The 20,648-nt window shown below is 34.7% G+C and overlaps 1 protein-coding gene across 1 annotated transcript in view; it reads left to right on the top strand.

The window, feature by feature from the left end:
• The window catches only part of DNAH12 (dynein, axonemal, heavy chain 12), a 74,983-nt gene that overhangs the window by 40,985 nt on the left and 13,350 nt on the right, over positions 1 to 20,648 (top strand). The window contains exons 39-56 of the mRNA XM_009322331.1: positions 1,945 to 2,244; positions 3,419 to 3,597; positions 5,227 to 5,419; positions 5,510 to 5,671; positions 7,600 to 7,794; positions 8,593 to 8,726; positions 9,053 to 9,215; positions 9,626 to 9,706; positions 10,914 to 11,090; positions 11,662 to 11,793; positions 12,239 to 12,328; positions 13,897 to 14,037; positions 14,173 to 14,414; positions 14,757 to 14,904; positions 15,763 to 15,908; positions 17,257 to 17,471; positions 18,378 to 18,570; positions 19,679 to 19,871. Of these exons, the coding sequence (XP_009320606.1) occupies positions 1,945 to 2,244; positions 3,419 to 3,597; positions 5,227 to 5,419; positions 5,510 to 5,671; positions 7,600 to 7,794; positions 8,593 to 8,726; positions 9,053 to 9,215; positions 9,626 to 9,706; positions 10,914 to 11,090; positions 11,662 to 11,793; positions 12,239 to 12,328; positions 13,897 to 14,037; positions 14,173 to 14,414; positions 14,757 to 14,904; positions 15,763 to 15,908; positions 17,257 to 17,471; positions 18,378 to 18,570; positions 19,679 to 19,871 (3,084 nt within the window). The remainder of the gene's footprint in view (positions 1 to 1,944; positions 2,245 to 3,418; positions 3,598 to 5,226; positions 5,420 to 5,509; positions 5,672 to 7,599; positions 7,795 to 8,592; positions 8,727 to 9,052; positions 9,216 to 9,625; positions 9,707 to 10,913; positions 11,091 to 11,661; positions 11,794 to 12,238; positions 12,329 to 13,896; positions 14,038 to 14,172; positions 14,415 to 14,756; positions 14,905 to 15,762; positions 15,909 to 17,256; positions 17,472 to 18,377; positions 18,571 to 19,678; positions 19,872 to 20,648) is intronic.

The raw sequence follows: 20,648 nt of genomic DNA on the forward strand, positions 1-20,648 counted from the left end.
TCACTACAGGCTGGGGGATGAAGGGATTGAGAGCAGCCCTGCCAAGAAGGACTTGAGGGGACTGGTGGATGAAAAGCTGGGCATGAGCCAGCAATGTGCGCTCGCAGCCCAGAAGGCCAATCGTATCCTGGGCTGCATCAAAAGAAGCGTGGCCAGCAGGTCGAGGGAGGGGATTCTGCCCCTCTACTCCGCTCTGGTGAGACCCCACCTGCAGTACTGCATCCAGCTCTGGAGCCCTCAGCATAAGAAAGACACAGACCTGTTGGAGCGGGTCCAGAGGAGGGCCACGAAAATGATCAGGGGGATGGAACACCCCTGCTATGAAGAAAGGCTGAGAGAGTTGGGGTTGTTCAGCCTGGAGAAGAGAAGGCTTCGGGGAGACATTATTGCAGCCTATCAGTACTTAGAGGGGGCTTATAAAAAAAGATGGTGGCAAACTTTTTAGCAGGGCCTGTTGTGACAGGACAAGGGGAAATGGCTTAAAACAAAAGGGGGGGTAGATTTAGACTAAATATAAGGAAGACATTTTTTATGCTGAGGGTGGTGAAACACTGGAACAAGTTGCCCAGAGAGGTGGTGGATGCCCCATCCCTGGAAACATTCAAGGTCAGGTTGGATGGGGCTCTGAGCAACCTGATCTAGTTGAAGATGTCCCTGCCCATAGCATGGGGGGTTGGACTAGATGACCTTTAGAGGTCCCTTCCAACCCAAACTATTCTACGATTCTATGAATCCATCTCATTCCAAGGACTTGCAGAGCTGGTATTTCAGAACTATTGTTAGATAATACGTTTAATGTATGAATCACAAGGCTGACTGACTACTGCCACTAGAAATCTTTTTGTAGGTTCAATTAATCCTTCCAAAACAAACAAAATAAATTCACAAGAAATTCACAAGTTTTGCTCTTTAAACAGAAAATAATAGTAGCAGCTACTAGTGATTTGAATGCTTTTGACTATATATTTAAAACATTCTGTTTTGTCAGGATACATCTTGGACCAATTTCACAGTGTTGTATTTTAATACAGTCATGCAGGTATTTCATATCAGACTGCATCAAATTTTGTTTATACTGTTAGACACTTACACATTTGCCTGCTAGAGAATCTGTTCTAATATGAATTTTCATCCTGGTAAGCAATACCCTCCAACTCCTAGGATTAAAATATAATAGAAGAACTGGGGTTTGGAATTGGCTTTGGACATGGGACAACAGGTGAAATGTGTACTTAGTACTATGGATATTGTCAAGCCTGGAGCACTTGATTTTACTGTACTTTTTTTAGCAGGTTGATGTTTGATAATTGTCTTCATCTATGAGTATACAGAGACAGATTAAAAGTTTCCTCTGTCAGCATTCACTTCAGTGTGTTATTTATGTCCAATGTAATGAGAAATGACACTATTTCTGTCATAACAGCATGAGCTAACAACAGCTTATGCATTCCAGAAAAGAGCAAAACACAGTCAAAAGACACTTTTCTTGATCTGGCTATTCCTTTGGCATTTTTATTGACTCTCTTTTTATTTTTTTAGTAATTTGTAGATATGCAAACAAATAGATTTAAACAACTGAAAATCTAGGAAGTTACCATTGCACATCATTTGATCCTTCACTTGAAGGAGGATATCATATAATTAAAGGAAGTCAAGAGGTCTGAGTGGTATTCCTGGTCCTACAACAGATTTCTTTACACTTGCTACAATTACTTTTCCCATTTGCAATTAGTTTAGTAGTACATGTACGTTCCAGAACTGCATGAGATGCATGTGATATATTCAGAGGGCTTCAAGATCTTTAGACATTATTAGGATGTATTAAGTGTGAAATGTTTTTCTTGGAGAAATACAATTTTAGAAGACATTTAAGATTTATTATAATAATATACTTGGTGTTACTGTTTTGCTGATTTTGTTCTTTTTTGTTGTTCTTATCTTAAGGTGTATAAGAAAGCCATCAAAAATCTTTTGCCCACACCAGCCAAATCTCATTATATATTCAACCTGCGTGACTTTTCACGTGTTATCCATGGCTGCTTGCTCATTAACAGAAAATCAGTTGAAAGCAAACATGTAATGATTCGGCTGTTTGTACATGAGGTATTTCGTGTCTTCTATGACCGTCTAGTGGAAGACAATGATAGAGCCTGGTTGTTCAATTTAATGAAAACCATTGTGAAAGAACATTTCAAAGAAGCATTTGATTCAGTTTTTGCACACCTGAAGCAAGGAAAAACACCAGTGAGTATCACGATTAACCTGTTGCAAAACAATTGTTTTCATGATAAATTTAGGACTAGAAAGTTTCTCAATCACAGGTGAAATTTGGATCAAATGTGCTTGACAATTTGAGTTGAACTTGGCAAAATGGCTTCTTTAAAAAAAAAAAAAAAGTAAAAATATTTTGAAAGGTTTAACTGTTGTACGTAAACATCCTTTTCAAAAAATATTTCATTTAAAATGTGGGTAAACTTATTACTGTTCCAAAAAAGAATTTTATGTATCTGATAGTGAAACAAAAACTTGTTTCTTATTCAATTAAAAAAAATAGTGCAACAATTTTTCAGATTTACCCAAAAAACACCTGGGTATTTATATCTTATTTAATTTATTCAGCGTAGTATTCTATTAAGCTCCTAGATGTCTACACATAGAAGTAAAACATCCAATTAATCAGTAGGTCAGCAGAGCAATTTCTCAAAAAAATTGTCACACGTTTTCTTGGAAATGTAGCAGCACGTACGGAATCTTTGGGCAATGGGAGATAACAGAAACAACCAGCATAGTTTATAAATCACTACCACAAAAGTAGCTGGCATCTGCACGCAGTACTGTGCCTGCAAGGAAAAATACAAGTATGAATACTCTTAAATGGACTTCAAGAGACGTGATTTACAGGATAAAGAAACATTCCCTTTTTAAATTTAGCCTGTGACTGAGTTACTGTGTGGTAAACAGCATTCTGTAATTGTTATGAAATTTTAGTATTTAAAATTATGTATAATCATGTTATACTGTATGCCCTGTCTTCCTTTTTTCTGGTTTTTTTTTTTTTCTTCCCCTGTCATTTCATCGAAGAAATAACTTTGTGGTCTAGTTATCCATTTCATAATATATTGAAAATCGCTAAACATACATCTCTCTAAATTTGGTGTAATCTGAAGATCATGATTATGAGACTGTTAATGCCTATTTGAGCCAATTGTTTTCCAAGAACAAATTAAGAATAAGTATATTGTTTAATATGGGAAATAGAGAATTTTGAGGTGGGTGTTGTCTGTGAGTCAAAATTTTTCAGAGTGCTTGTTCTTGTGTCTTGAGTATTTGTTTAAATTCTCCTTTGTTCTCTAAAATTCCAATGAGGAATATGTTCATTAAATATTAAACTTCATAATTTGTTACATATTTACCATAGATAATAGAAGAAGACATGAGAAGTTTGTTTTTTGGTGACTACATGATTCCAGAACTTGAGGGAGATGAAAGACTTTATGTTGAAATTCCAAGCATTCAGCTGTTCGGTGATGTTGTGGAGCAGTGTCTGGATGAATATAATCAAACCCACAAAACAAGAATGAACCTTGTGGTTTTCAGGTGCATACGATCTGTATTATTAAGAGCTTTAAGCAGCAGTTGATAATTCAGTATATCCAATTTTGTGGGCTGTGTTTTTTGTATGTCTCCTCCCCTTTATGCATCCACAAAAGTGTTTGTGGTATTACACCTTTTCGGATGGAAGTGAATTGATTTTTCTCTTATGCCCCTGCTTTTTCTATCCAAAAGTAAATAATGAGAAGTTTTTCTCCGCAGGGGCTTTGAATATATTCATTGGTTGTTAAAGAAACATTATGCACCAAATCAGGTGGCTGCTCTACTTCTGCTAGGCCTGTGTTACAGTGAAGATGAATGTCAGTTTTGCCTGCAGCCACTGGGCTTTCATTTCACCAAGGACAAGGATTCTAAGATTGTGAGGTGCAGAGTGAGATATAGCACAATCATAGCCGTCTGTCTGCTCTGTTATTATGCAGCACAGCCATGCCCCACTTTGGGGCATGTACCCAGCCTGTGCTGCAGCTAATCCTGTGAAATTTTAGACTCTGCAGGCTGCTGTTGTTACCTTAACTTGTGATCAGGCAGAGATACAACTGAGACAGATTAGGAGGTCACAACTTCCTCCTCCCTACTGCTAGAGATTACTGCCTCTTCATATTTGCCTGTGTAACTTGACACGTAGATGCTTTGTGAAGGTGATTAGGGTTAGTTTAAACACTTCTAATAGCAGTTTATTTCAGTCTAGGTCATTTTGACAAGCTGGATTTCTGAGTACCTGTATATACAGTTATGCTGGGAGTTTGAAGAGCTGGCACCCTCTGATCAGAGGCCACTTCCTGAGTGTAAAAGCAATATCCCAGTTACCTCACTGAACAGCAGCCAGGAGAGCATGCCTGACTGTAGCCTTAGGGTCCAATCTCATGAATAACATCTGGATTTGACTCCTTTATTTTTCTAACCAATCAAAATAAACAAGAATTTATCTTCTTTGAAATGCTTTAACCTTTTTTTGAGACCACTTTTAACTGCTGCTCAGCTTCCTTTAACTACCCCATGCCCCGTGCTTAAACAGGCCATCTCCTGTAGACCTTGCTGCATATTCCAAGGTTAACTATGCTTGTGTTTTCACAATAGATAGGACTCTCAGTAATGTGCAGATACTGCTTTCTGAAGATGTTGTTCCAATATCTATTTCACATGTAAGTTATAAAACACTGTCAGAGGCAGAGGGAAAGAAGAGGTTTGTTGATATAACCCGTTTTTCCCCAGTTGTTCCTTTAAAAAGTATTTAAACTGTTATACTTCAAGAAAGTTAAAACTGATAATACTGTTATCATTTAGAAGCAGAGAATTTCTGCCTGTTTCTTTTTCCTTTTCTTTGACACCTTTATCCATATAGTGCTCTGGTTCTCACCACTGATCATTCCTTTCAGTAATTTGTAGTCATTTGTAATTTAGCTAAATACTGATATTTGTATAATAGAAGAGTTGCGAGTTTTATTTTCTTTTGTGGTGCATACCCACTCGCTTTCTTCCTCTTCCCGCCCACCCCACCCCACCTTCAGAAATTTGTTTTGGAGATGCTACTTCTGTACTTGTTTCAGAGATTTACAGGTGCACAAATATATATGTATTTCTGCCATTCTGGTAATCAGCACATTTCAAATACAGGTATGTGTTGGAACATTTGTCTCGTATAAGTCGTATTCTGAAGCAGCCAGGGGGTAATGCTTTGTTGGTTGGAATGGGAGGAAGTGGACGTCAGTCTTTGACTCGTCTAGCAGCATTCATGGCAAAGATGTGTGTTTTTCAACCAGAGATTTCTAAGACCTATGGTACAAATGAGTGGAGGGAAGATCTGAAAGTGAGTATTAATAACCTGTCTGCATTTTGACTTAATTTTGAGGCAGGGTGTTTTGGAATGTACAATATTTTAACTGTCTTGCATTTTCAGAGTCTTCTGAAGAATGCAGGTGTAAAAGGCTTGAAAACTGTATTTATAATCACAGATGCACAAATTAAAGAAGAAAGCTTTTTAGAAGATGTTGACAGTGTCCTCAATACTGGGGAAGTACCCAATCTTTTTGCAGCAGATGAAAAACAAGAAATTACAGAGGTATCTTTAGAAATTCTCATTAATGTCACCTCCCTTTTAAGCTATTTTGTCAGTTAAGTGTGAAGTGGGGCTTTTGGATATATGCAGTTAATTCTGTGACTTTTTTTGAGACCTTAGATAAACCACCCAGTTACTAGTAAACCTATGGAGTAGCTTATGCCTACTACTAGCTTTAATTCTGACCTGGCATTCTGTTCACAAGCACATTAAGTTGTGCATGTATGGAACTTTGATTGTTCACAAATACCCCGTGGCCATAGTTACTGTTTGCAGTGTATTGTGCAAAAGAAGAATGTACATCATCATGTTTTCATTGATCAGTTAAGGACAAAGACATTTTTTGAGAAAACACAGCCTGCCTTTTTCAATACTCTTGCTGTCTAGGGCACTAGGGCATTGTTAGACCGAATTTCATAGTCTTGACATTTCTACTCAGAAAGAAGTTGGGGAAGGGTGCGCCATGAATTCAGGCTCAGAAGTAAAGATGCAATGTACTTGGGCAATTTAAAAAAAAAGTCTTAATTAAAATCAGACTTGGATTTTCAAAATAGCAATCACCAGTTGGGAGGGAGAGGCATCAATCTTTGTATACATCGTTGGAAACTTAATGTTAGCTAACAATATTTGGAACTGTATGCTGTGCTGTCTTGGTATCTCTGGTATGTTTACTAATAAATTACCTAGGTATGCTTCTAGTTGACATTCAAAGTGGTTCTTAGTACATACACAACTGTTCTTTACTGAAATAGCTATATCACTTGATAAATGTTACTGTATTGTTTTTTTCTTGCACTTAAGTTATGGAGCATGTTGATACCTGCATTCCATATATTTTGCAAAGAAGTTAGATTATAATTCTAATCGTCTTTCTCTATTACTGTTTCATTCTTGCCAGGTATATAATAACAATATTAAGATAATGTGGCTCTTTTACAATTTTACAGTTTGTACAAACATACTCAATTGGTGTATGCTAAAAATTAGTAGCTATCCATAATACGCCAACTGGAGCAAAGTTGGTTTTTTACTCATTTAAATCTGCTCCATCAAAATACTTCCACTTTTACTCTATTGCTACTAAACTAATTTTTGTCACTTACTTTAATTGTGGGATTACGTATAGTACACATGCTTTTGTGAAGAAGAATTTAAGTTTTAGGGGTTTATAGTCAGTGTTTCATGGATTGTTAATTAATTGAGGATAATACTCTTATGAAGTAGTCTTTAATTTCAAATCTAGAGGTTTCTTCTTGTTTTGAGAGATTATTGGTTTTGGTAAATGAACAAATGGAATAAGTTTTGATGTTTGAAATGTAAATCTTCCTCTCCAATTAGGTAAATACAGCATATTTTAGTATAATCTTAAAGCTAAAAAAGTTCTTAGTAAGTTAATGTCTTGAAATGTTGTTTAGGGGACTTACATGGCACTTAATAGCATACATGATAAGAAAAACATTTGCTTTTGTGATAGTGACTTTTGTGTAATGAGAGTAGTAATTTGCCTCATCTGTTTGTATCTCCTAGATCTTTTGAGTGACTGAAGTCTTTGGTTCTTTATTTCTTGAGGGAGCTAATTATGAATTCTGATTTTTCAGAATGTGTCTTGACCCTTTGTCTCATCTTATTGTGTCTTATCCATCTGGAAGTCATCTTGGGATTGATTTTTAGTTTTTGTTCTGACATATTCTCAGTTCCTCAAAGCAGCAGATGATCATTTCTAGAATGAGTTGTCAGGGTCACAGATAAATATTGTAATCCTATTCTCAAATAGTATTTACTACTTGTTCTGTTTTTCTAATTTATTCTGTTTCATTTATAACTAAAAAATTTTATTTCATGGTGATGCTATTATTAACAGGATTGCTATAGGACTTCAGAAGTGCTTAATGAGAAATATAACAGTTCTTACCCTATGTATTATTCCTAAGGCTGTTCGTGCAATAGTTCAGGCTGGCAATAAACATGAAGAACTCAGTCCCTTGGCCTTGTTTGCGTTTTTTGTGAACTGCTGCAAAGAAAATCTCCATATCGTGGTAGCATTCAGCCCAATTGGAGATGCTTTCCGCAATCGTCTGAGACAGTTTCCCTCACTCATCAACTGCTGTACTATTGATTGGTTCCAGGTATGTGAAAATACTTATATTGTTTCCTTAACAAACTACTTCAGTTTTCTAACAGTCTATATTTTCATGTCCCATTAGATTTTCTCGTCTTCTGTATAGAAGTACTTCATGTTTTTCAAAATTTTAAAATAGCATAGGCATTTTTTGTAATATTTTGGGAGCTCTTTGGTGTGCGATCTCAGTATTTCTACAATTAAACAAACTTAAATTTTGTTGCTACAAATTTTACATCTCTGAAGTAGTGAAAAGTCTCAGTTTGGTGATGGTTATTTTATTGCATAACATGTATGTTTTAAAGGACTAGAGAAACCATTTCAATGTGATTGTAAAATGATCATAATTTCTGCTGCCTGTTAAGCAGATCATGCGTCATGGGAATGACTAGCAAATACAAGTCCTGTTGTTTATCAGTAGATCTTTTATAGCAGAATAAAACTTGGAAAATTACTGTAGTTAACGATCCTTAATGTAAGCAGTGTTACTCTCAATAAAGTGAAGTCAGCTCTATAGCTTGGCCTGGTGCTGACGTCAATTAATTTTTCTGCCAAAGGATGACATGGACACAGAAATGTTGGGATAGAATGGCAATATGTAGCTTTTAACTAGAAGATCAGCCAGGAGTTGCCAGAAAAGATTGCATGGGTAGCGTGACCTTGCTGCCTGATCTAACCTTTATATCAGTTCATTGTTCTTGAGACATAGTTGGGACTAGTATGTCTCATTCTGGTGTTTTGAATGGTAAAAATTTTTTTTAAAGTATGAAGACTGCTAACAGCTGAATCCTCACTTCTCCCTCAGCCGTGGCCTGAAGATGCTCTTGAACGTGTGGCTAATAAATTCTTAGAAACACTTCAGCTCACAGACAGTGAGCGTCAGGAAGTTGTGCCCATCTGTAAATATTTTCATACTTCAGTTTTGTCACTCTCTGTAAGGTCAGTCTGTTTCTTTTGAAAACAATTCATTAATTTATAGAAATAGTAAGAGGGAAAACATGCTATCGAAAGTAGTAAATCAAGCAACAGAGAACTCAAAAGTTGAATTTTTAGGAGCAAGAAACAACAAAATAGTAGGTGGTTTGAGTTTCATTACTACTCATTTCTGTCTTAAAAGTTAATGTATGCTATCTGCCTGCATAAAAATATGACATAAAATTGTCAAAATTGTTTACTCCTATTATTTGTCAGTTACATAACTTTGCTAACAATAGTTAAATTAAAAAAAGAAAACAAAACTTAAAGGCACTTTTTTTTTTTTTAAGGTTCTTGCAAAGTGTGGGACGCCATAATTATGTTACTCCTACTTCTTATCTTGAGCTTATTGCTGCGTTTCGGAAACTTCTTACTCAGAAACGAGACACTGTAATGAAAGCCAAGAAAAAATACGTGAATGGACTAGATAAACTAGCTTTTGCTGAATCACAAGTGAGTTAGGACAAAAATGGAACTGAAAATACAAAATGTTTGGCAAAAGCGGGTCCTATCCTGGAGAAGTCAGTCAAACACATGACTTCAGATTTTGTTTAGCTTGATCTTCAACAGTAGAACTATAAGAAATGTATTTTGCCTTTTCTTTCCTACAGTCTTAGCAGTTGTGCTAGAGGCCACAGACCTCTAAGCATGTATTGCTGGTGACTATAAGTGAACGTAGTTCTTGAAATTAGAGATTGTACATATGAGATCATAATAAGTCTCTGAAGTGTTTGATTTGAAACTGAATGTTTTTTCCTTCTGTTAATAAATTAGTCATTAGGTAAAATCTAGGTCTTATAGTAATTGTTGGAAATTGTACTTGGCACTTCTGAATCCTACCTGATTCTTTTGCATGTGTATAGGTTGGTGAGATGAAAAAAGAACTAGTTCAGCTGCAGCCCAAACTGGAAGAGGCTAAATTGGATAATGCAAACATGATGAAGGTAGAGTTATACAAATACAACTTTATGATTTTTAATGTAAGCATGTGTATACTTGGGATCCATAATTTCACCTTTGTAATAATTAGCTTTGAATGAGGAATCTTAATCGTACACTGTACTTCTACTTCAGTATCTCAGCTGATTGTAGACAGGTTCTAAAGAATATGCTTGTATAAGGTTGCTGATATGTGACTTTCAGAAAATAAGAGCTGAGTTCAGGTTTTTGAGCTCACTTCTTGTTTACTGGGGTTTTTGGTATTGTGAAACTTGCCACAGTTTATGCTTATATCCTTAGAACTGGAAGAAAATTGTGTTCTTTATGTAAGATACAGACTCTGGACATACAGTCCTTGCCCAAGCTCCATGCTGAAGGATGTTAGAGGAACATTCATGCTAATATGGATTTCCCAAGATCATTCAAAACATTGCAAAAACCACAAATAGTTCTTCAGCATACAAAATAAACAAGAACAGCTTTGCACAGTCTGTCTTTGCATGCACAGGGATTATACGCTTGATTTTTAAAAGATCCTAAAAAGGATTAACTTCATAGAAATCTAGGGGGATGTAGGAACCCATCTCTGAGGTGTTTTTGAAAATTCTGACTTGTGAAAATACACTTACCTAGTATATTACTGTTGCATCACAAAAAAACAAGATTTGATTGACGTTTTCATGCACTTGTTTCTGATTTATAAGGTTTTTTTTACAGATACAGTGACATCTCTTCTAGCTACTCCTACGAACGTCTAAGAAAACTAGATGTCACTAATGTAGGACTGAAAAGGGAGTACTTGGATGAAGGCTTGACTCATCACTGAAAAGAAAATAAATTTCAGTAGTCAATGTTACAGTCTATGAAGCTATGAAAACTCACTATAAAAGCTAGTCATTTTTTTAGTTACAGTCTGATGGACAAACGTGAAGAGTTTCTTGTCTCCCGAGCTTCAAACATATTTTAAGTAGCTTTTATTGACAATAATCTGATTTCATGCAGTTTACCTACTGTTAAAGCTCCATGATGATGTTGCGTTATGCTAAGAAGCAAATTATTCCCTTAACATAAATTGGAAATATATGAAAATACTGAAATACTTCAATTTTCTCTTTATATTTTACAGTATTCCCTAAGTGCTGTACTAGATAATGTCAGTTTATTTGATCATTCACTGCTCAATAGGAAGCTCACCCATGTGTTTTTCTTTAGACTATAGAAATAGAATCTGCAGAAGTAGAACAAAAAAGAAAAACTGTAAAAGTAGATGAAGAAATTGCTGCAGAAAAAGCTGAAGAAGCTCAGACATTGAAAAATGAATGTGAGAGTGACCTGGCAGAGGCAATCCCAGCCCTGGAGGCCGCACTTGATGCTCTTGACACTTTGAAGGCAAGCTGATCTAAACTTCAGCATTTGAAAGAGTTATTTAACATGATGAAACTCTTCCATTTGTTTGGGAAAGAATGCTAACTCTTTCAGCTAAGTTAATGTTGACGGTCAGTGTGTAACATAGCATTTGTTTATGGCTAAGAATGATCTGAATCTTTGGTTTAAAGGTTTTGTCCTTGTTATGACTTACACGTGATCTGAAAGCAGTATTGTTGTGAAAGTCCTGCAGGAATTTAGTTTAGTAGGAATTATGAAGTATGTGAGATATCTTAGATGACACTTACGGAAGTATATAAAAAAATATTCAGCCATAGACTTTTTAAAACATAATTTTAATCATTAGTTTACCGTTACTAGCATTTATTTCATTTTTATTTCCCCTGCATAGGACACATTGATGGATATTGCTAATTGTCTTGCTAACACGGTATCATCCCTTCTAAAAGTCCTCTATAATTATGTTCACTGGTAATGGTGTTATAATTCCCCTTTTTTTCCTGTTAGTTCATTTATCTTAGTGGCAAGAAAGGCATAACATTTGTCATTTTTTTAAATGTGATTTTTATTTTAGCCTTCTGATATATCAATTGTCAAATCAATGAAAAATCCTCCGTCTGGTGTCAAACTTGTCATGGCTGCTGTCTGTGTCATGAAAGACATAAAACCTGAAAAAATTGCAGATCCTTCAGGGACTGGAGGCAAGGTAAAATGACAGACAATAGTTTCAAATAAAAGTGTAATTCATGTTCTTCTCAACACAGAGCACTTGTTCAATAAACAAGATCACCCAGGGTCCACTAAAGTAGGCAAGTACTTACAGCCCGCATCTGTTATATTACTGAAAACTTCCAGAATTCTAAATTTTCTAAGTTTTGTAATGTGTAAAGAGAACATATTTATTTTGCTTGACTCATGTATAGATAATAGATAATATGTAACTCTTCCCTGAGACACTATTCAGTTTTTGGCTTTAGGTATGGTTTGGCGGAAATGTTTGATCTGATAGACTTTCTCCTTTTTTGACATCTCAAGGAGATACAAGGTCATCAGTATTTAAATATGCATGAGTTTTAATTAAGAGATTTGTCATTTTTTGTTTGTGTGTTTATTTTGAAGCTTGAAAAGATATTTCCTACTGTGTTTTGTAGATTTTGGATTACTGGGCTCCAAGCAAGAAACTGCTTGGTGACATCAATTTCTTAAAGGATTTGAAAGAGTATGACAAGGACAATATTCCAGTAAGAATTCTGTCTAATTATTCAGTGATTTTTATCATGTAGACACTTTCCTGCAGGGGAAAAAAAAAAACAAAAATAGAAAATACTGTATCAGAGGCCCCATTTGTCCCAAGTTAGTCAACTTCTGTTATGACCAAAGATCTTTACAGTATGTTAGGGTATCTGTATGGGATGAGTATGGTCATGGCAAGTGAGTCAAACTTCCTCAGGGTGAGCCTTCTAAGTGGTATTTCAGAAGGTTTTAGAATTCCCTTTGGGAATTTTTAAGGCTTCCATATAGCCTGTCTTCTATTTGAATGAAATGTCCTTCTGTGCACAAATGTTTCTAACTATGCAATTTATAGGTAGTATCTCATCAAAAGGTAAAAATAACACATTAAAAAACTGTATCAGAGTAAATAGTCTGTCCTGTCCATTATCCTGTGTCCAAAGATGGCCATAAGCAGGTGCCTTGGAAGGAGTAGGAACAGTATATATGATAATTTCTCCAAATACTCTTTCAGCCTCCAGCTATTTAAATGAAGGACTTCTACAGCTAGATGTAGTTTCTGTATGCTTAGTACCTTTCAGTGGATCTCTCTTCTGTAATTTCTCTAGTCCCCTTAAGACTATGTAAACTTTCTGTATCTATAAGATCTTTTTACACAGCATTCCAGAAGTCTACTTTAAGTGGTATGAAGAGCCAATCTCCTTCTGTTTCTTCTGAACCTGGGTCCTTTTAGCCTCATTTAATGTATTCTGTTTTGAGTTTTGGTTGGGGGTTTTTTGTGGAACCAGGGAACATTTGATCCCTGTCCAACCTTTCTATGCCTTTTTTTGTACTAGTTTTTCTAAATCAATTACTCTGGCATTATAAACTTTTTTCTATTTTTAAATAACTGCCCACATTGGTGCTCTTCTTAATGGCTGTTTCTAATTGTGTTATTTTGATGGAATGAATGCTGACAAAATAGGTAATATTTTGTTAAGTATGCTAGAAGATATACAATAAATGCAGAAATGTACTAGCTGTATAACTTTATTTAAAATATTACCATCTCCCCCAAAGATCTTACTGTCTGAGAGTGTGATTTTTGCCATTTGTCCAATTCAGTGGAAACTGAATATGCTTTGCCCTTTATAAAACTGGTCCCCAAAAGTAGGCACAAGCAATGTAATTAACTTAGATTTTGTCTTACATTAGTAGAAATACATTTTTATAATGATCCCCAACAGCTGTGTCTTGAGAAAAGATAGCAAATAATGAAATTAGCATGCTTTGCACAAGGGACAGTGTAAATTAAGGCTTCTATGTGACTGTAATTCTCTTAGCACTTAGGTAGCTGCCGCATGGAAGACATACCAAATTCATGATTATAAAGGATAAGGATAGGATGAGGGTGAAAACAGGAAAAGGCCACAAAGCATGATAGGAAAATTAAAAGAAACAAATGAGCAGTGGTTTCTACCACAATTAATACTGAGTAGTTCTTTCCTATTTCATTGTGTAGAGAAAAGGCAATCAATCAGTGTAATTTTAAAGTGTCAGCCACAAGACTTTGATGAGCTATAATGCTTTTGTTATCCAGGCAGCTGTCATGCAGAAGATTCGGGGTGAATACTTGACTAATCCTGAGTTTGATCCACAAAAGGTGGCTAAAGCTTCCTCGGCAGCAGAGGGTTTATGTAAATGGATTATGGCAATGGAGGTGTATGACAGGGTTGCAAAGGTGCGTTTTTGACCCTAGTCCCTCAGTGCTATGAAATACTTCCTTTCCTTGGTATATTCACCCCAAGCATTGTATTAAATAATAAAGTTACAAAAATGGGCTTTAAGCATTTGTGTGTTGGTTGTAATTGAATAGGTGGTTGCACCCAAGAAAGATCGTTTGAGAGAGGCACAGCAGTCCTTAGCAGAGACACTAACGCTCTTGAATCAGAAGAGAGAAGAACTTGTAGCAGTGGAAAATCATTTGGCTACTTTGGAAAGAACCTTCACTGAGAAAACTGAAGAAAAGGCTCGTTTAGAATTCCAGGTTGATCTGTGCGCTAAAAAACTAGAACGAGCAGAGAAGTTGATTGGAGGCCTTGGTGGAGAGAAATCAAGGTCAGGTTAAAATTCAAATGTCAGATATAACAGCCATTGTAGAAATAGAATTTGAACTTCAGTTGAGCTGTATCTCTGTCTGAGCGCTGTACTGCTGAAGAGTGTAACAGTCTGGGATCTTGAAAGATTCGTAATTGTTTATAATGTAAAAATACGGGCAGCAACATTGGGAAAATTGTAGAGCAAGTCTTCAAAATAAGAATAAAATATGTAAACACAGTGTCCTTATTCTATGCCTGAAGTTAAGATAAACAACAACAAAAAAAGGTTGATTTTTATCATCAATATCATTAATGTGGAGGTTTCAGCACCATTTTTTTCTGTATTTTCTGCTTGTCATAGATGGAATAATGCCGCAAATGATCTTCAGGACACATATGATAATTTAACAGGAGATGTTCTGATATCAGCTGGTGTGATAGCATATCTGGGAGCTTTTACTGCTGGATTTCGACAAGAATGTACCAAAGATTGGAGCAAACTGTGCAAGGTTAGAAGGTTATCTTAGATTTAAATAAGTGTTTGCTTTTTTTCAGACTACTGCAAAAGGCCGCAAAAATCGCTTGTTGTTTATTTAATATTAGCCTAGTAAAACTCATTAAGATCAATGGGATAAATTCTGCTGATCCAATATTCTGTAAATTTGAATTTAATTAAATCAGTGAATTTATTCTAGACTTAAGTAGCATATCAGAAATGAGAGCACATCATTGACTTTGTAAGGCTTGATTATTACTTAAATAAAATATCAGAATTTTCTTTTTGGCTTTAAATGAAAGAATTAACTTTAAAATGCAGTTATGTATGGTGTAAAAAAATATAAATATGTGCCAGTGTAAGTTATTATAGAAGTGTTAATTAAATGGTTGATTATGCTGTTTGCAAAGGGACAGTTCTGACATGCTTATACTAATGCCATAATTCGTAAACCGAGTGATTTGAAGTCACTGATTGTGACTGTGACATTAAATAGTAACAAATCCGATTACTGTATTGGGTTAATGGAAGATATAATCATTAGATGATTTCCAACTGTGTGTGAGTTTCTTAAGGTAATGCATTGTCATAACTTTATGTAACAAACAAAACACATTTAGAATGTACAAAAAACAAGACAAATCCTATAAAATTTGGAGAGAGAGTAAATATTCAGTGGCGAAATATGGTTAGCTATTGAAACTATGATTTTATTTTTTCCTAGGATTTTTACTTATACTTGACCTATTTCAAACTCTTAAAAGGAAATGCACATAGTCACTTTGGATTGAAATGGCATTTAATAAAAGAAGTAAAGAAACATGGAATAAAGATAAATGGGGTTTTCTTTTCTTTTCTTTTTTTTTCCCAGGAGAAAAATATCCCTTGTTCTGAGAATTTCTCTTTGAGTAAGACTCTTGGTGACCCAATAAAAATAAGAGCCTGGAATATTGCTGGTTTGCCAACCGACATATTTTCTGTAGACAATGGGGTCATTGTTGACAATTCAAGACGTTGGTAGGTGACAAAAAGGTTTAATTTTCAAATCCAAACAAGTTTTCACTTTAAAAAAAAAAAGGGGGGCAAACTAAATGTCTAGAGACCATGTAGCTTCTGTAGAGACAATATAATTGAAAGCAGGAGTGCAGTCTTTATATCCAGCTCCTGTGAAATTTGAGGTATAACACTTTAGAGATTTGTGTATGTAGTTACTTTAAAGCTTTCCTTTCAGGAGATGCAGTGCTCTTGGATAAAGTTATTTGTTATTTTTTCTTTTTTATCTTTCTTTTTTGTTTGTTTTTAATATAGTACCCTGTTGTCCTATTAATAGCTAATGAAGCATTTGTAAGAATCAGGTTTAGAACAGCACAGAAATCCTCATGCTTTACATGTTTAATGATAAGATTCAGGTTATGTAAACTGCAGGGTCCAGATACACCACAGTCCACTTCAGGGTCCTACAGTTATAAGGCTATCAGACGACATTTTTATGTTTTATACATATTTATTGTGTGTAAAACTCACATCTATATAAAGGATTCTTTTAGGACCTTTAACAACTTTTTTTTTTTCTATTCCAAATGAAATTTTATTTCAAGGATGGTATCTATTACATTGTATGAAAACTTGTGATGGCTATCTGCAAATATTCTGCACTCAGTAGAAATACAAGATTATAAAACTTTCTAGTGATGTTCTTGTGATCTGTGTTCTCTTAAGAATTAGTCTTAGTGATAAATTCAGATTATATTCAGATTACAGTGTGTAATTCCGTTTTTAGAATGTTGCTTAGTTCTCTGAGGGTACAGTTAGAGGAGGTGTTTGATATCATTCATGTCTGACTTATTAAAATACATACATACAGATGAAATCAGCAAGTACAAAGGGGGACAAGTCTGTTGAACAAGATTAAAATATTGTCACCTTTCCCTGCCCTGCTTACATTTCCAGTCTTACACTAGCTGATATACCAACATCTCAGATTTAAATTGCAACTAATTGTTGACTTGTATTTTTTTAAGTGAAAAAATATATAAGGAAGGACTCAAAATTTATAAAAGTAAATAAATTACAAATACTGAGAATTCCAGGGGAGAGGCAGAACAAGATTTTACAAGAATTCTCCATTCTGATATATTTAATGAAAAATGTTATGAATGTTTTTTGCAACTCTTAAAACTACTCTTGGTATTACTTTTCAAATTATGATAAAACACCTATATCTACATTTCACTTATCTCTTAAAATAACAGAATCAAAATTGTATCACTTTTTCCTTGACAGCCTGACACAGTAACATTTTAAAATAGTTCAAAATTTTGAAAAATTCCTGCAAGCACTGAGAAAACTGTCTTGTATGTTTTAGGCCATTAATGATTGATCCTCAAGGTCAAGCAAATAAATGGATCAAGAATTTTGAGAAGGAAAACGGCCTGAATGTTATCAAGGTCAGTGACACAGATTATATGAGAACCCTGGAGAACTGCATTCAGTTTGGAACTCCACTTCTGCTAGAAAATGTTGGAGAAGAACTAGACCCATCACTTGAACCTCTGCTACTTAAACAGACTTTTAAACAAGGTACGTCAAAATTAATTTTGAACCATGAAGTAGATTACATTAATGTTCATCTCATAGTCTATGGTAGTGTCTGATGTTTTTCTTACTACTCTCTGGTTTACTGCTGCCTGTGGTAAGAGGAAGGTAACTTCACAACAGCCTGAAGTTTTATTTTATTTTTTAATAAATATCATTCATATATCACATGATAGTGGTTTTATGTGAAAACCTTCACTATGTCACTATAGGAGACTAAACGAAGACACTTGACTCTGCAAAGGGAAGATTCTCAATGAAATTGTGTTTTGCGTGTTCATTTTCGTAGTTCTAGTCTAATACTAATATTTTATTAAATTTTGCACAAATCAAGAAAAACGGTCAAGGCATTTTGCTTAAGGCACATTTTTCCTGTGTTTCTCTGAAACTTGCTAAGTAGCTATGAATTTGGTTTTCAAGTTTTCTTTCTTTTCCTCCTGGAAAAAGACAAAAAAAATGCAGATAAACACAAATGTGTTTTACTTCCTTCTTACATAGTTTATCTTTATTGGTTTTCACTCAAACACTTCTTTTTTCCCCCTTTTTTTTTGTTTCCTATTTCAGACAGGTAATTCAAGGAAAGAATAGTCTGTAAGAATATCATATTTGAGAATAATTCTACGGCGCTCTGTTACAGTCTCCAGTATTGTATATGCACATTGAAAGTACGGTAGTAATTGGATTGACTTGGTTTCATCTGCTAAGAGTAAAATGTGGCTTCACTGAAGTCTGAGAATTTTTCAGAGTATCAGAATTATTTATTTATTTATTTTTCCTTTTCAGGAAATTTGTCATTGACAAGAAATTTGCCTTTAATCACAAAAGTAATTTTTTTCTGTAAGTAATTGAAGTAGATAACGGTTTTCTTAACATTTCTTGTCTTAACTTTAGGAGGCATGGAGTGTATCAGGCTTGGTGAGACCATTATTGAGTATTCCAGTGATTTCAAGTTTTTTATTACCACAAAACTGAGAAATCCACATTATATGCCTGAACTTGCTACAAAAGTTTCTTTACTCAATTTTATGATAACACCAGAGGGACTTGAAGACCAATTGCTAGGTATCGTTGTAGCGAAAGAGAAGTAAGTTTCCCTTTATGGCAAATAGCCATGTAAAATTTTTATGGTGTAATTCCAAGGAAATAAGATATGAATTTATTGTAAAGCAAAATGAATGTTACATGGTGTAAATGTTGCTCAGTAACAGCTTGAAAAAAAAAAAAAAAAAAAAGTGGTTTTTGCCCTAACAAACTTTTTAGATATGACAACTAGAAACAGATTATCATGTTTACTGTGGGGTAAGTGTCCACAAGCTAATTAAAATAGCAGATGCAAATTCATTGTTTTTTCATGGCAATTTTCTCCTGAAATATTCCTTGAATGTTATAAAACTGTGTAAATATTATTTGAAGTTTAAGTCATTGTTGTGATTTTTGCAATTTGACTGAGCTGCCAGACAAGGATGCAGAATTATGAGGATTTTGTTTTAATTTCATATGAAATAAATGCACAGCACCTCTGAAACTGATTATGGGTTTTATCTGAACCCTCATAGAGATACAGAGAAGTAGTTTCTAGGTTGTACAGAAATGTTTATGCAGTTGGGCTAAATTCTGTTTGCTAAAAAAGTGTTTCCAGCAGTAAACTTCTTCCGCATATCGCATGGTGTTTTTTCAGGCAGCAGAGATATGATAAAGGAAAACTAGGATGTACTGACATGTGCAAAATGCTAAGATGTTAAAATTTAGACCATCATTTCCAAATACTGAACTGAAGTTATGCGAAGAAATATATACTCAGAATTATAAACATATGCTGAACATATGCTGAACAGTAACAACCTATTTCATAGAATCATAGAATCATTAAGGTTGGAAAAGACCTCTAAGATCATCGAGTCCAACCGTCAACCCAACACCACCATGCCCACTAAACCATGTCCCTAAGAGCCTCATCTACACGTCTTTTAAATACCTCCAGGGATGGTGACTCAACCATTTCCCTGGGCAGCCCGTTCCAATGTTTAACCACTCTTTCAGTAAAGAAATCTTTCCTCATGTCCTCATTTAAACTGAAGAGAATATTCACAAATATTTATTGTAGGAAGAAGGAGTCATCTTCATGGGCTTCCTTTACAGTCAGTGGAAGATTAACACTGACTGGTTTTTTTGTATGTGTTTTTTTTCGTTAGACCAGAATTAGAAGAGGAAAGAAATGCTCTCATCCTTCAATCTGCAGCCAATAAAAAGCATCTAAAAGAAATTGAGAAGAAAATTTTAGAAACCTTACATTCATCTGAAGGGAATATTCTGGAAGACGAGACTGCTATCGAGGTCTTGGATTCTGCTAAAATAATGGCTAATGAGATCACAAAAAAACAGCAGGTAAGGAGTGTGTGTATATGTGTTTTCCTTAACAATACATAGAAATTAAATGTTAAAATTTGCAGCTAGCAGAAGGAATGTGAATAAGATGCAAAGCACAAGGAGGAAATTCTGTGCTTGTGAAATGTGAAGAGAAATAAAATTGGATCCGTTCTCAAATCTTCACTGACGGTTTATTCACTCTTTAATTAAAAATGTTTTAAAGAATATGTATGTATCTGTCTATAAAGACTGAGTGAAAAGTAACAAATTCTGAAGTTAAGGTAACATGTTAAGATAAAGGAAGGAACTAATTTTTTAAAACGAGAAGAATATTCAGGGAGACATTAATAATCTGGGTGACCAATATAGGTATGCAAGCCCAGATTCTTTTGTTATACTTGATGCATAAAATATCGGCTGAAGTCAATGAGAGCTAAATAACATTCGTAAAAGAATAAAGATTTTTTTTTTTTTTTTTTTTTTGTAATTACTATAGACTTAACAGAAATCCAGTGCTAGTGTTTTCTTTATGCTGATGTTGGCCTTCCTGCTATTTGTTAATGCCTATCAAATGTAATCTCAAAATACATCTGATGGTCAAATTTTGAAAAACCTTTTTATATTCAAAGTATGGTTTTGTATAAAGCTGATTTACAGTAGAATAACTAGAACTTAAATACATAACCAGTCTGAAATTAATCATATTTTTTAATATTGCAGAGATAAAGATTGATACTTTTGATGCTAAATGATGCGTCAAAACTGTTGTGCCTCCGTTGTTCTTTGTTTTGACTA

The sequence above is a fragment of the Pygoscelis adeliae genome, unplaced genomic scaffold, assembly GCF_000699105.1.
Source record: "Pygoscelis adeliae isolate BGI_AS28 unplaced genomic scaffold, ASM69910v1 Scaffold404, whole genome shotgun sequence".
Taxonomy (NCBI): Eukaryota; Metazoa; Chordata; class Aves; order Sphenisciformes; family Spheniscidae; genus Pygoscelis; species Pygoscelis adeliae.